Consider the following 14,038-nt stretch of genomic DNA (forward strand, 5'->3'; position numbering starts at 1 on the left):
GGAACCTCCCCAGAACCAGCCCAGCTGCTTCAAATCTCCTAAAACGCTTCCAAACGCTTCCAGCCCACACCCTGCCTTCCCCAAGCACTGCTAGGATGGAGAAGGTGCAAATGCAAACAAAGCCTCTGCAGGAAGGGGCTGGGCTGCGGTGTGGATGGCCAGGCAGGGGGTCCCTGGCACTGCTGGGATGGATGAGGACACCCAGAGGAGACTTCCTGGAGGAGAAGAGCTGGGTCCTCCTGCAGGAGAAACCCCTCCAGTGCTGGGGAGGAAAACTCATACCGGGGGCTGATACCTGAAAGGTGAGGAGGGTCATAAGGGGGGTTAGAATGCGGTTTTAGTGGAGGGGGTGATGAACAATGGGGGAATAATAAAATCATGGAATGGTTTGGGTTGGAAGGAACCTTAAACCCCATCCAGTTCCAACCCCCTGCCCCGGGCAGGGACACCTTCCACTTGGTTGCTCCAAATCCTGTCCAACCTGTCCTTGAACACTGCCAGGGATGGGGCAGCCACAGCTTCTCCGGGCACCCTGTGCCAGCGCCTCAGCACCCTCACAGGGAAGAGCTTCTGCCTAATACCTAACCTGAACTTCCCCTGTTTCAGTTTGAACCCATCACCCCTTGTCCTATCACTACAGTCCATGACGAAGGTCCCTCAGTGTTCTCACCCTGCCTTCATACAGGAGGTGCTCCAAGCCCTGCCTCCCCTGGGCTTGCTCCAGCAGCTCCATGTCCTTGTTATGGAAGCACCTTGCAGCTGCTGGGGAGGGCCTGAGGTGGCCAGATCCTCCAAAAGGAGAGGAAGAGAACTGAGGCCTGTGGGGCTGTGCCCGGGCTGCTCAGGAAAGCCCTTGGACTCTGCCTTAGGGAGCATTCCTGCAGGAGCAGGTCTTGCTCCTGAGGGAACTGACTTGTCCAGAGGGCAGGACCCTGAGCTTTGGGGTGGGTGTTTGCTGGATAGTCACCTGTGGAAAAGTGAAACAGAAATTTCCACTCCCCTGGGAGCTGCCTCCTCCACCGGGGATGAGCAGGAGCAGAGGGGAATCTGGGGAGAGGGTCTGACACCTGCCTGCCCTCCAGCTTGTCCTGCCCAAATCCCTGGGGATCCTGGCAGGAAAACCACTTAATGTACATGTGCTTCAGCCCCTGAGAGTGAGTCTGGCTGCTCCCAAACCCTCTTTCCCTGTGGGCAGACACAGGAGAAGCCTTTAAACCTCCCCAAGTCCCCCACTTCTCAAAGGGCAGAGCCTTGTGCTGTGGGGTGGAAACACAAGACTTCCCAAACAGGCTTCTCTTGGGATTCACGGCTGCTCCCTGCCCCCTTGGTCAGGGAGGGGGTCCCTCACTGGGATCCTTTGGGCTGGTGAGGGGTGGAACATAGGATTTCTTATAGAAGCATATAGTTGTAATAATTTTAACTAATAAAGGGGGACCCCTCCCTTTAATCTGGGGGGCTGCCAACCCCCTGTCAGCTTTGCTGTCATCGCTGTGGACTCCGTCAGGTGTCAGAAGCAGGTTGGGGGCACAGACAGGAGGAAAAGGGATGGGGCTGCCCCTCTGTCAAGCCGAGGGGGGTGGCGCGGATACAGGTTTGGGGTGTGCTGGTGCTGTGCTGGGTTGCGGTGGAGCCCCGCAGCATCCCTGGGTACCACAGACCTGCCCACTTCCAAACTGCGAGCATCCCCAGCCAGGCCTCTGGCCCCTAAATGCCCAAATCTCAACCTAAAGGGGCAGGTCCCCTCCTGCTCCCCATGACAACGCGGGGACCAGTGGCAGGCCCGGAAGCTGTTTACGGGGCGGAGCGTCGCCGTGACAACGGGAGAAGCCTTTCGGAGCAGCTACTTAACAGCAGCCCCCGGGAAGCCGGGAAATCACGGCGGAACGGCGGGCAGGGCCCGCACCGCCACCGGGCGGGAGAGCTGGATCCGCATCCCCCCCGCCGCATCCCGGCACCGCCGCTCCGGTTTTCTTTATTTTTTGTGTTATTTTCTCCTTTTTTTTCCCCTGTTTTCCCCCGATTTTCCCCAGCGCTTTTTGCTCTCCCGTGAACTTCGGAAGCAGCGGGGACATCGCCGGGCGGGGTAAGGGCTGCGGCAGCTGCGGGGCTGCGGGAGGGGCAGCGCAGCGCGGGGGGAGCGCCCGCGGGTGCGGTAGGTTTGCACTGGGGGGGTGTGGATGCGGCTGTGCTGTGTCTCTGTGCGTGTCCCTGGGTGCGCTTATCGTCCTGGGTTTTACTTCCTTTTCCATCCTTTTTACGCCCCCCAACACACGCACCGCAACGAGCGGCTCCGGTCCCGCTCACCCCGCCGCGGGCGCCGGGGCGAGGGAGGGGACACTGGAACCGGAGCATCCCAACCCGTAACCGCTGCTCCCTGAGCCTTTAGTTCGGGATTGGCGGGGGGAGCCCGTTTATTTGGAGCGAGGCCGGGGTTCTACTGTCCCCGCCCCTCCGGTCCCGCGCCCCGTCCCGCGCTCCCTGCGGCCGTTGAGCAGAACGGGATTCGAACCGTTCTGAAGCCGGTGCGGTCGCGCCGCTGCGGGTCGCACGGGAGAGGTTCCTCGCCTCCAAACCTCAGGATTTTGGGGGTTCCAGCCCAGCAGCGAGACCAGACACCTGCTCCTGCCCTGGGAATAACCGGGGCTCGAATCTACCGGCTGCTCTGAGTGAGGGTGTGCTTGGGGGAGAGTTCCAGGGGTGGGTTAGGGAGACCAGGGGAAGGGGGAGAGCAGCAACAGCCCAAACCCGAGGGATGCTGGTGGTGGTGGTGGTGATGGTGATGGGGAATTGAAGCTGTTTTGTCGAGCGGTTGGACCTTGAGATTTTGTCCTGCTGGGGGAAGTGGGAAAAGCATCCTCCCTTTGAGGGATGGAGTTTGTTGTTTAAAGGGGGTGTGGGTGTTATTGATTTATAAATATTTATAAATACAAATATTTATTTATAAATAAGTTTTATATATTTAAAATAATTTTATTTATAAATAAATATTTATTTATAGTTATTTATAATTAAATTTTAATTTTATTTATTTATAAATTGATGTGCTCTTCAGCCCAAGGCTTGTGCTGGGACACCTGGATTGGGGCATACTGGGGGGGGGGGGGGGATGTGGTGCAGCAGTTTGAGGTTCAGGGCTGCTGAAGCACTGCAGGGGAGTTGATGTGGCTCCAGCACGCAGCACCCTGGGGATGGGGCTCACCCAGCAGCACCCAGGCCCAGGTGCCAGAGAGTGGCTGCACCTCAGGGAGTCTCCAACTCTCTCCCTGTTGTTGCTGCAGGATCTGCCCCATCTCCTCCCTTCTGTATCTGCACACCCTGCAAATGCAGAACCCGGTACAGAACGAAGGCATCGCTGACGTGTGGTCCAAACGCGTGCGGGAGAGGAGGAAGAGACTGCAGATGGGCACCTTGGATGAGTTTGATGCGCTGGATGACAGCCTGACCAGCCTCATGTGGCTGCAGGACTTCTCCATCACCAGTGCCAGCATGGGCAAGTCCTCCTGCTGCCCCACTGGGCCGGACCCCCACGACTATCAGAAGATCCCCAGCTTTGCTGCCCCGTGCTCACCCCTGGCCGCTGACCCAGCGTGCATGGGTGTGCCCCACACCCCCTGCAAGCCCATCTCTTCATCCACCTCGAGGACAGCACACACCATCGTGGCCATGAACCCTCAGCTCATGGAAGACATCGACTACAAGACCAACCCACACGCCAAGCCACCCTACTCCTATGCCACCCTCATCTGCATGGCAATGGAAGCCAGTGAGAAGCCCAAGATCACCCTTGCTGCCATCTACAAGTGGATTACTGACAACTTCTGCTACTTCAGACATGCTGATCCCACCTGGCAGGTAGGAGATTTGGAGACCTCTTGCCCTGTCCCCTCTGCTTGCAGGGCTGAAGAGGGCTTTCCACAGCCTCCACCATGCAAGGCAAGGTCCCACTGGGATGCTGGATCCCACTGGGAGGACAGCTGGTGGGGAACGGCTGTAATAGGGGCACAGAAATGCCACAACCATGAGGCCAGCAGAGGGAAGGAGCCGTTACAGGGGAGAGCCCAGGGCCATTTTGGGAACAGGGAGGTACCTGCTAGTCCCTGCGACTCCTCTTGGCTCTGGCGTGAAAATGTCTGTGTCCCCAACTCCACCTTTCAGGATTCTTGTGGGGCCCCGAGTCTCTTGGGGCTGAACACATGTGAAGTCACCAGGGTGAGTATCTCTGGGTGCTGAGGACCAGGAGTAGCAGAAGGATGGAGAAGACCCTTGGGGAGATGCTGCTTGCTGGACAAATCCATCCTTGAGGAGGTTCAGAGCAGAAGTGCTACTGCTTTCCAAGCAGGGCAGGTCTCTGGTCCATCACTGTAAGGGAAGCCCAAGAGAGGTCAAACAGGGCTGCTGTCCCCAGCTAGCACCAGCATGTCCCCATTAGGTATGGGACAGCCTCTGGGCTCCCCAGCTTTAGGGACAGCCTGAAGCACAGGGGCTTTCCCAGCCACCTTGGCTTGCTGCCTTCCTGTGTCACACAAGGGGACCTCTGGCATGTGTGGTTTGTAGGATGTGGCAGGGCAGGAGGGACCTGGTGGCTCGTCCCTCTGCTTGGGTTATTCCCAGCCCAAATCCACAGTGTGCCAGTGATCCTGGCAATGGTGTTACCCAGGCAGGGCTGGGCAAACCAGCCCACCTTGTCCTCAGGCAGGGGGGTCTCCAGCAGCTTCTTGAAGGCCACCATGGAGAAGGGTCCCTCTCCAGGGCCACCCCAACCTCCCCTGAGCTGGGGGGAAGCACAGGAGGAGGAGCTGTGCCAATGTGTTGACTTGCTCCTGTGAACCCATGGATAAATACCCCAGTTTTAATTAAATGTGTTGATGAATAAAAGAAAGAAGGTTTCCAATCCCTGCCCAGAGGTGCAGGGGGGGGCACAGCACTGCTGCGGGCAGGAATGACAACTATGCTAACCGGGGAGGAAGGCTGGAGTGGGTTTGGGATGAGGAGGGGAGAGGGGGAGCAGAGAATTCAGCCTGTGAGTCTCTGAGCCTTGTAAAACTCAGTTAAGCTGTAAATCTGGAGTTACCAGTCTGGATTGTTTCAGGATGTCTGTGTCCTGCTGCTGCTTTCTTCTTTTCCTCCTTTCTTTATTTTCCTTCTTTTCTTTTTCCTTTATTCTTCCCTTATTCTCTCTTCTTTCCCTTTTCTCTTTCCTTTCTTTCTGAGGCTCTCTTCTCATTCTCTCTCCCAATTCCTGTACTGAAGACAGCCTAGAAAGGTCATGCCACCCATCCTCCGGGGGGAGATGGATCTATTCCTGTGGGAGCTGAGTGCTTTGGAGAGGAGCCAACACACCCGAGGAGCTTCAGCCCAGAGGAGGGTTTTGGTGTGTGTGTGTGTGTGTGTGTGTGTGTGTGTGTGTGTGTGTGTGTTTTTTCACCAGCTCCAAGCATTCAAGCCTTGTTTTTCTTCCTTGGCACTACGGATTATGGGTGAATAAGCATAAAGATATCCAGGCAACATTAGGGGGAAAAAAAAGCCTCTACCATATCCAATCTCTTAATACAGTCTTGGCTTTGTGGAGCCCAATGCAGGGTTATTTACCCAATAACTGAGTTCCCTTTCTGATTCTTCACATCACTCCAGGCACATTCAGGGGGTCAGAACAGCTCAACAGGAACAGAAATTCCTCTATTTCTTTTTTATTCCCATTTTTGACCCTCCCTCAGCTCATTTGAGCAGTGGCTGAGGAAGATGCAGTGATTCCATGTTAGCTTCCTTGGTTTACCTGCCTGGTGCCTAGTTTTTGCCCAAATATTTTCCCTTCAACACTAGCAATAGGCCCAGAAGAACTGGGGAATGGAAGGAAGGCCCTGATGATGCCCTCACGTGTGGGACTGCCATGTGTTGCCACTTGTCATGGGGCTGTGGTCACATTGGTGTAAAGAGCCTCCTCTTCCTCCTTAGCTGTGAGGGAGGACCCTTAGCTCCATGCCTAGAGCATGTCTGGCCAGTTTCTCCCAGTGCTCTGCATGATCCAAAGCCCCATGGCCTCAGTTTATAGCCAAGGAGAGTGGCCCAAAAGCTTCCTGCTGGTTGGCAAGTCGCAGCCTTGAACCCCTTGGCTCTTGCCACCTCTGGTTGGGTTAGACAGGAGACAAGAACACTGCTGGTGACTCAGGGGAGTTTCTGCTGAGCATGTAGCCCTGGATGCCCTGATGTTGCTGATTCTGCCTTCTTTTTCCCCAAGGTCCTTGCTGAAAACACATTTGTCCACCCATCTCCCCATGCAGGTAGGTGCTGGGGCAGCTGACCAACATTCAGCCTTGGCTTTCTTTCTCTTTTTGGTTCTAGAACTCCATCCGGCACAACCTCTCCTTGAACAAGTGCTTCATCAAGGTGCCTCGGGAGAAGGGTGAACCAGGGAAAGGGGGATTTTGGAAGCTGGACCCCCAGTACGCCGACCGGCTCAAGAACGGTGCCTTCAAGAAGCGGAAAGTGCCCCCTGTGCAGACCCAGACGGCCTTCACCCAAAACACCCAGCAGGATCCACCATGTACCACCAGCTCACCCTCTTTGGTTTGCACCTCCAGTAACATCCTCAACGTCAACATGGAGTCGCAGCAGCTGCTGAAGGAGTTTGAAGAACTCACCGAGAGCCAGAACATGAATCCGGTCAATGATGAAGTGGGGTGCAAGCGCAAGAAGCCCCTGCCCAACCGAACGGCCAAGGTAGCTCGTGTTTCCAGCTCTCCCTTGCTGACCCAGGAGGAGCAGACGGAGCTGGGGTCCCTCAAAGGTGACTTTGATTGGTCAGCCATCTTCAGCGCCAGCCTGAATGAAAACTTCTCAGCTTTTGAAAACCTGGAGCTCCCACCTCCAATCGATCCCATCATAGGTGATGTGGACCTGGAGGCACACGGCCACATCGACGGTCCCCAGGGGCAGGAGCAGGCCCTCACCGAATCCAACCAAACCAACCCAGACCTGGATGAAGCCTTGATGGCCGCAGCTTTCCTGGACAGCCCCTGGGATGAAGGCACAAACGACTGCCTCTCCAACTGTGTCAACATTGACCAGCTCTTTGAAGCCTGTGACGCCTCTTTGCCAGCGGAGGAGGGCAACTGGACCAGCCTCACCACCCTTGTATAAGACACCGGTCCCCATTTAAAGCCCATGCAGACTTTATGTCCCCCCCAAATGCTGCTGGGACTTAAAGGGACAACATTTTCTAGAGACAGAAACATCCACAGTGACTTTTGCCACCTTTTAAGATTACACATAAAAACATTTGGGGGAGGGGGGACGAACCACCATCACACGAACTGTTTGGTATATCCTTAAAGGACACATCAAATCACTAATTCATGAGTTTCCTCAAGAGAAGAATTATAACAGTACTTATTTTTTTACTTTTAAAGGAAGAAATGTGAATTATCATTTGATTTTATCCATAGAAATGGACATCTATTCCTTCAGGGCTAAAGAAGAAGCACCTGCTAAATTCCACCCAAGACATGAGATTCCTGGTGGCTTAGGACTTGATAGAATAAGTGCAATTTCCTTACCTTTTTTTGCTCGCTGTTTCTCTTCCCTTGTTCAGAGTAGTTGGTAGGTACAGTATGATCATTAGCAGCCAATAGATGTCCCTTATGGCTTCTGGAGTTCAAGCTCCCTCCTGACTTGTGCCTAGGGAAGAAGAAAAGGTTTATCAATTCACCAAGGCTGCCTCTTTAGACGGTTTTATATTATCTATTATATATTATATATTCAAAGAAACCTATATTTTTAGCATTAGAATTTCTTCCTAGTGGGGGGGATAGGGAAAATACAGTTTTGGGGTTTGTTTATATTACCACTGTTTAAAGGCTTGTTCCATAAACCAGCACTATAGGAGGGAAGATTCCTGCAGCAGCAGCAGCAGCAGCAACATGGCAAGGAGCCAGGGATTGGTCCTGGCAGGAGCTGAGCAGGATGCTCCCAGAACTGGCTTTTGTAATTTTTGCACCCCAAATCCTTGCTGTGGTTGCTGAAGGGTTTATATCACCATGAACCCTCTCTGCCTTTCACCCCTTTCTGCTTTTTTGCTCCAAGACTCTTGCTCTCCACTTCTGCTCATCCATCAGGCTCCGAGTGGCTGATGAAGGACCCCGGTTAAGGCTGTGCCATAAGGAAACACCGTGGCATGGCCATTGATTGGTGGCAACTGGGTCACTTCACATTCTATGCTCCCAGGTGGGACCGAGGAGGAAAGAAATCCACATGAAGCCTCCATCCAGGAGCTCAGACTGTGTGTGCAGCAGGCTATGGTGATGGCAGGGGAAATGAAGTCACATCCATCTGGGAGAGCTATTGGGACTGACACCAACTGAAGCTCTGTGCAGTGAGAATATGGCCGGTATCTGCAAATGAACATTTCAGGAGCGAAGCCAAATGCTGCTGGAACTTGACTTGAAGATCTCAAGAACTGGATTCTTTACCTCTCTTCACTATAGGTTTAGAGTTAAGAGTAGCCTTTAGGTAGGAGGAAGCAGAAGTTGTAGTTTTAGTGATATGTTTTAGTCTTATATAGAATTGGAAGATTGGAAAGAGTTTCTTTTTTTGTTACTAAAGCACTTAGGACCTTTCATAGGAACAATAGGATTTAGCAAGAGTAGAGCTGTAGTGTAAGAATCAATAAACAAGCCTTTCAAACAACAACCCGATCACCCTTGGACTGATTTCCACCCAAATTTGGGGAGAGGGTTGGAGCTGTGGAGGTGAGAGCACAAGTCAAGTCCTGCATACTCCTGGGTATAAAGAACCAACATCTTCAGCTCATACAAGCAGCAGGGCTCAGGGTGGGGCTGCTGCTTTGCCTGGGTACCAGGGGCTGAAGGCTCATGCAGGTCTTTGGGGGCCAGCATAGATGCTTCTATGTGTATTGGTGATGCTTCTATTTTTATCTGTTGTTTTATACTTTCCTGTTTGGGGGCCTCTATCTTGATGCTGAAGACCTGCAGAGATGTGTGTGCAATTGAACCTTTTTCATGGAACATTCTTTACAAATTAAAACAAAAAAGAAAGAAATTTTGAGAAGAAAAAAACCCCTTTTGCCTCCTTGATTCCCTCCTCCTCTGCCTGACCCTCTCCTAGGGGAAGGGGACATCTCACCAGCCCAGCCCTGGTTGCACACTCACCAGTACCTGGGTGCCACCATCCCCCTTCATGGCAGGATAGCAATTCCCCGTGGGGAAACTGAGGCACAAACCACCACCTGTGTGGCAATGGGTACGCAGTACCTGTGCTGCACACGGGTGACCAAGTCCTGCGAGCTGCTCCCACCCCCTGGAGCACCCTTCCCTGCAGATGACATAGTATGGGTATCTTGGCCTCACTTCCCAGGGAAACGGTGGAATCACCATCCCTGGCAGTGTTCACACACCGTGTAGATGAGGCCCTCAGCACCATGGGTTAGTGGTGGCCTTTGCAGTGCTGGGGAACAGTTGGAGCTGATGAGCCTTAAGGGCTTTTCCAGCCTGGTTGATTCCATGATTCTCTGATTATCCCTCTGCTTGTGCCATGTCCTCACCTGGCCCTAAAGACACCCTTAGAACCACAAGTGGCTTCAGAACCCTCCTGGGTGCAGGGTGGTGAGAGGAGCTGCACAGAAGCCGCAGGAACAGCCGAGCCCTCCTGAGGCCAATTACACCGAGGAGTAGTTGGGCTCTGCTAAGGCAGGGAGGAAAGGCAGCACACACTCAACACCCAGCCTGGGCTGGGCAGGATGGGGGAGCTGGGGGTGCAGGCATGGGGAGCCCCATGGGGAGGGCAGCTTGGCTCAGGGAAGTGGGGCTGGTGCAAGCCTGCAGGGGCCAGGCTGTGGGTACCCCTACAGCTGTGGGGCAGTGCTGCCATATGGGATGGAGAGAGAAGGCGAATCTGGAAAAGGGGGGTCTGGCCCTCACTTGGTGGCTGCCCAGTTCCCACTGTCACATCTGAGCATCTCCAGGGACAGGGATCCCCCTCCAGATTCTGTCTGGGGCTCATCCAGCTTGATGGTCCACTCCAGGACGTTCCACCCGTCTTGCACAGGGGACACAGCACTTGAGGAGCATGCTATGACCTCCCATTGATCTGCTGGATCCCATTGGCACCAGGCCCAGCAGCAGTGAGCCCTATGGCGGCCCCTGTGCACTGCAGTGGTCACAGCTGCTCCCAGTCCAGCCACTCAGCCCAAAATAAAGGTCGAGACAGAGGCAACCCTGGCTTCTATGTGCTTTCTGCTGGAAGAGCAGGATGTAGCTCTGGGATGAGGTAGGATTATCCTTTGTAGGAGACGGCTTTGGGGGGGGAGGAGGGGGGGGAGGAATTTTGGAAGCACATCTGGACTCTCAGCTTGAGGACACTGGGGACCATGAACCCCTAAAGGCAATAAGGAATTCCCTGTCCTGGCTTCTCCTCCTCTCAGCTCCCTGTCGGTAGCACTGAGGGAGCTGCTCTCTCCTTCCCCTCAGTAGTGGTGGCACTGGCAGGGCTGCAAAAACCTGGCAGCCCACTTGGTCCACTTCTTTATCTGGTTTTGCCAAGCACAACTGTGTAGTTTCTGTTGTAAACCCCCTGGAAGAAGAGGAGCCCCCAGCACCCCTCCCAACCCCCCTGTGCCAGGGGACTGGAAATCACCACCCTGCCAGGAGAAAATATTCCAGCCTGCCGGAGCCAGTCGAGGGTTTTAAAGCGAGAAAGGGTGAATATAAAGGAGGCACCAGGCGAGGCCTGAAACAACCTCGTTTTGTTCAGCTTCTGAAAGCAACAAAACCAACTGGAACGTGAAGTTTTGCTTTCAGGGAGCTGGTTTGGTGTGGGGGTGATGCTGCAAGCAGCAGGCAGGAGGTGCAGCTCTGGGGTGGGAGCCCTGGGGCAGGCAGGACACCACGCTGCTGCCCGCACAAAGCCCATGTGTGCTGGGCTGGAGCCCAGTGCCAAGAGAGAGGTCAGGCCCTGGCCTGCCCGGGCTTGCCGGCAGCAGCGGGGCTGCTGCAGCCCTGCCCAGTGCTGCTCCAGCCCTGCCCCAGCTCACCCAGCACCACAGGGATGGGTTGGGGACCCCTGAGCTGCCGGTGTCCCCCATGCTCTGCGTGTGTGAAGTGAAAACCCAGAGCCTTTGGGGGCATCCCACCACCGGCACCCACCAAAGCAGGTCTGAAGGACTCAGCTCCAAATCCTCCCTGCAGCCTCCACAGCTCCTTCCTAGCCTGTTATTAAACCCAGGGCAATTATTCCTTTATTATTTCTTTCTGCTATTCCTGCAGCCATTCCCTCCTCCATCCATCATCCCTTCCCAATGGGCAAACATTGCCACCTCAACCCAATCTCCCGTTCACAGAGAGGGAGAAAAATATACACATAAGCCCTTCTTTTCTCTCCTTTTCTTGCCGGGTCTTTCTTTGCTGTGCATTGAGTGCAGGGCTGGCCCGGAGCCTTCTGGCAAGAGCTGCCTTTCACTTGCTAATCATCCCAAATATTGAAAATCAACCCCAGAATCAACAGCTCCAAGACTGGGGCCATCTCTGCTCTGTTTGGAAATGCAAATCTCGCTGCTTTTGTTTTCCCTATGTGGGTTTGGTGCTGGCTTTGAGGAGGTCACAGCTCACAGGTTCTTCTTCCAGCCCCAGATTTCTCTTTTTATATTATTATTATTATTTCCCCCCTTATCCCCCTCTTCAATGGGATAAATTCAGCCTGTTGTAACATTTCAGCCTGGGATGGCTGGAGGAGTGAGGGGGGAGAAGGGGGAGATGGGATGGAGGAGAGTAGGGAATGGACTTGCCCTGCATAGCAATGAATGAACCTCTGAAGTTTGGGAGAAAGCAGGTTCCCAACTGTGCTTCTAGGAGCTCACACGGATGAGAAATCTCATGGGTGCTGCACTTGGGCAGGGAGCTTCATCCCTGGTATAGCAGGTCCCTGGAGGGGATGGGGACGGCATCAGGGCAGAGATAAGGACAGCTCAGGGGCTCCCTGCCCCTTCTACACTGATTTTTATGGGGTTTATAGCTGAGGGGATGGAGGTACCAGAGCAAACCCCACACAGGCTGCACCGGGCCCAGGGCTGGACCCTGATGTCTTTGCCGGGATGGATGAGGCTGGATGTAAACACCTTCCTGCAGGCTCACAGGGGCTCTGGGAAAGAGGGTTTTGAAAACACAGAGGGGACAAAGCCCCCGTTCTGCTTTTCCAGCAGTGCCCTGGGACTGGTGGCAAAGCCTGGTGGGACCTGAGGATGGCTTGGATGGCTCACAGCATCCTGGTGGGGGAAGCTGAGGCAGGGCAAGGCAGTTGTGCAGTGGATCCTGATTACCTGGGCAGCACTTTTGGAGGACGCTTGCACCCTCATGTTTTCCATCATGTTTTTGGGCCATGCACACCGTGGCACGGAGGATCCCATTCAGCAAAGCTCAGTTGGCCCCCAGGGCCGGGTCAGTCTGGTGCCAGTGGCTGTTCCTGGCGGCAGGGCTGGCACAATGCACGGGCAGGTCAGGGCTTGCCCTGCTGGGGGAGTGCCCGCGGCACCCGGGCCACTGTGGCGTGCTGCCCTTCCTCCTCCTTCTCCTCATCATCATCGCTGTCACCTCCCCAAGTGTGTGCCCGCATAGGGGGCTGCAGCCCCACAGTGCTCCTGCCCCTCCAGCCCAGCCCATCCCATGCCACACAAGGCAGCCCCCATGGGCAGGGGGTCACATCCAGCCCTGTGGTGCAAGGGCGGAGCTGCCGGGGCAGTGCCAGTATCACCTCCTCCATTGGGAATGCACATCATGCCGAGCTGGAAACTTGGCCCGTTTGCAAACAGGCACCGGGGCCACTGGGAGCTCTTCACAAAGGCTGGTTTCAGGTGATTGACTGCCAGGTTTGGAGCGCTGGGACCAGCCCATGGTCTCAGCATAGAGAAATTCGCTTTAGGAATACAAAGCAAACATCCTCCTTTGGTGTTAGACTCAAGGGAATGGGCCCTAAACCCTCCCCAAGGTGCAAGCAGGGGCAGGCTGCACCCTGCAGACACAGCTCACCCATGGGTGCTGCTGAGGGCAGCAAAGGCAGCATGAGGCTGAGCATCCCTCATCTGGAGAATGGCCCAAATGGCAATGGGAGCATAAATATCCCACCCCAAATATCCAAAGGTTATGGATGGGCCTAGCCAGGCTGAGCAGTGTGGGGATGCTGGGTGTGAATCCCATGGGATGCTCCCATTCTGTGCATGGAGAGAGCTGGCACAGGCAGTGGGGAGGCTCAGGGGCACTACAAGAGGCGGGTGTTGACCTAGAAATGGGAAAGAATTTGGCCTGGCATCGTGCTGGAGGGCAGTGTGCCAGCCTGGAAGCACGGCTTCACGATGGAATGGCACTCCTTTCTCCTGTGCCTGGCTGCAGGCGACTGCCTTCTGTCCTGGGAGCTCCGTGGGCATTCTGACTGGTGTCGAGGGGTGGGACGCTCATGCTGAGCATTGCTGGGGAGTTGTTTCTGTTCCCACCCAGCACAGGGTCAGTGGCGATTCTCAACTGAGGAATCACAGAATCATGGAATAGTTTGGGTTGGAAAGCTCAAAGGTCATCTAGTCCAACCCCTCTGCAATGAGCAGGGGCATGGAGGGGGGGGTGCAGACCTGCTGGGGGGAGCAATGCTCCATCCTGGCAATGTTTGGTTATGAGACACATTAACAAGCAGGAATGTGCAAACAAGCAAAGGTCGGAGCTGCACAGGGGCGATGAGGCTGCCGTGGCTCCAGCCCCTGGCAGTGCAGCAGGCGAAGGCAGGAGCCCTCCCTGCTGTGGGCAGAGGGGGTGGCAGGGGAGGGTTCCCAATGCATGGGGCTCATTGGCACTCCTCGATGGAGCCCAGGGCCTGGGGTCACTGAGTGTGTTCATGCTGAGGGGACAGGGGGAGATGCAGCCCTGCATGGCCCCCCCGTCCCATCACGTGAGGAGATGCACACCCAGCACTGACCCCCATGGCAAACACCCCCCCTTCCTTCCCCAGCAACGGCATAGGCAGAAAGAGAGCATCACCCCAGCCCGGC

At 55.0% G+C, this 14,038-nt stretch overlaps 1 protein-coding gene across 2 annotated transcripts; it reads left to right on the forward strand.

Moving 5' to 3' along the window:
* Positions 1-163: 163 nt before the first annotated feature.
* On the forward strand, positions 164-8,685 carry FOXJ1 (forkhead box J1). Of its 2 annotated transcripts, XM_062632205.1 has the most exons (4): positions 164-302; positions 2,031-2,083; positions 3,279-3,852; positions 6,340-8,685. In XM_062632205.1, exons 3-4 carry the CDS (start codon positions 3,322-3,324, stop codon positions 7,135-7,137), a joined length of 1,329 nt encoding a protein of 442 aa, XP_062488189.1. In that variant the 5' UTR covers positions 164-302; positions 2,031-2,083; positions 3,279-3,321; the 3' UTR covers positions 7,138-8,685. The 2 variants fall into 2 exon arrangements, with proteins under 2 accessions (XP_062488189.1, XP_062488190.1); XM_062632206.1 differs by lacking the exons at positions 164-302; positions 2,031-2,083 and adding an exon at positions 2,135-2,152.
* Positions 8,686-14,038: the final 5,353 nt, after the last annotated feature.

This window comes from Pezoporus occidentalis, unplaced genomic scaffold (assembly GCF_034315485.1).
Source record: "Pezoporus occidentalis ecotype Australia unplaced genomic scaffold, CSIRO_AGI_Poc_V1 ctg387, whole genome shotgun sequence".
Taxonomy (NCBI): Eukaryota; Metazoa; Chordata; class Aves; order Psittaciformes; family Psittacidae; genus Pezoporus; species Pezoporus occidentalis.

Bases quoted from the DNA above. Each gene is read 5' to 3' on its own strand.
- FOXJ1 (XM_062632205.1), top strand. From the start codon at position 3,322: ATGCAGAACCCGGTACAGAACGAAGGCATCGCTGACGTGTGGTCCAAA. The intron at 3,853-6,339 runs GTAGGAGATTTG...TTTTGGTTCTAG, and splicing joins ATGCTGATCCCACCTGGCAG to AACTCCATCCGGCACAACCT.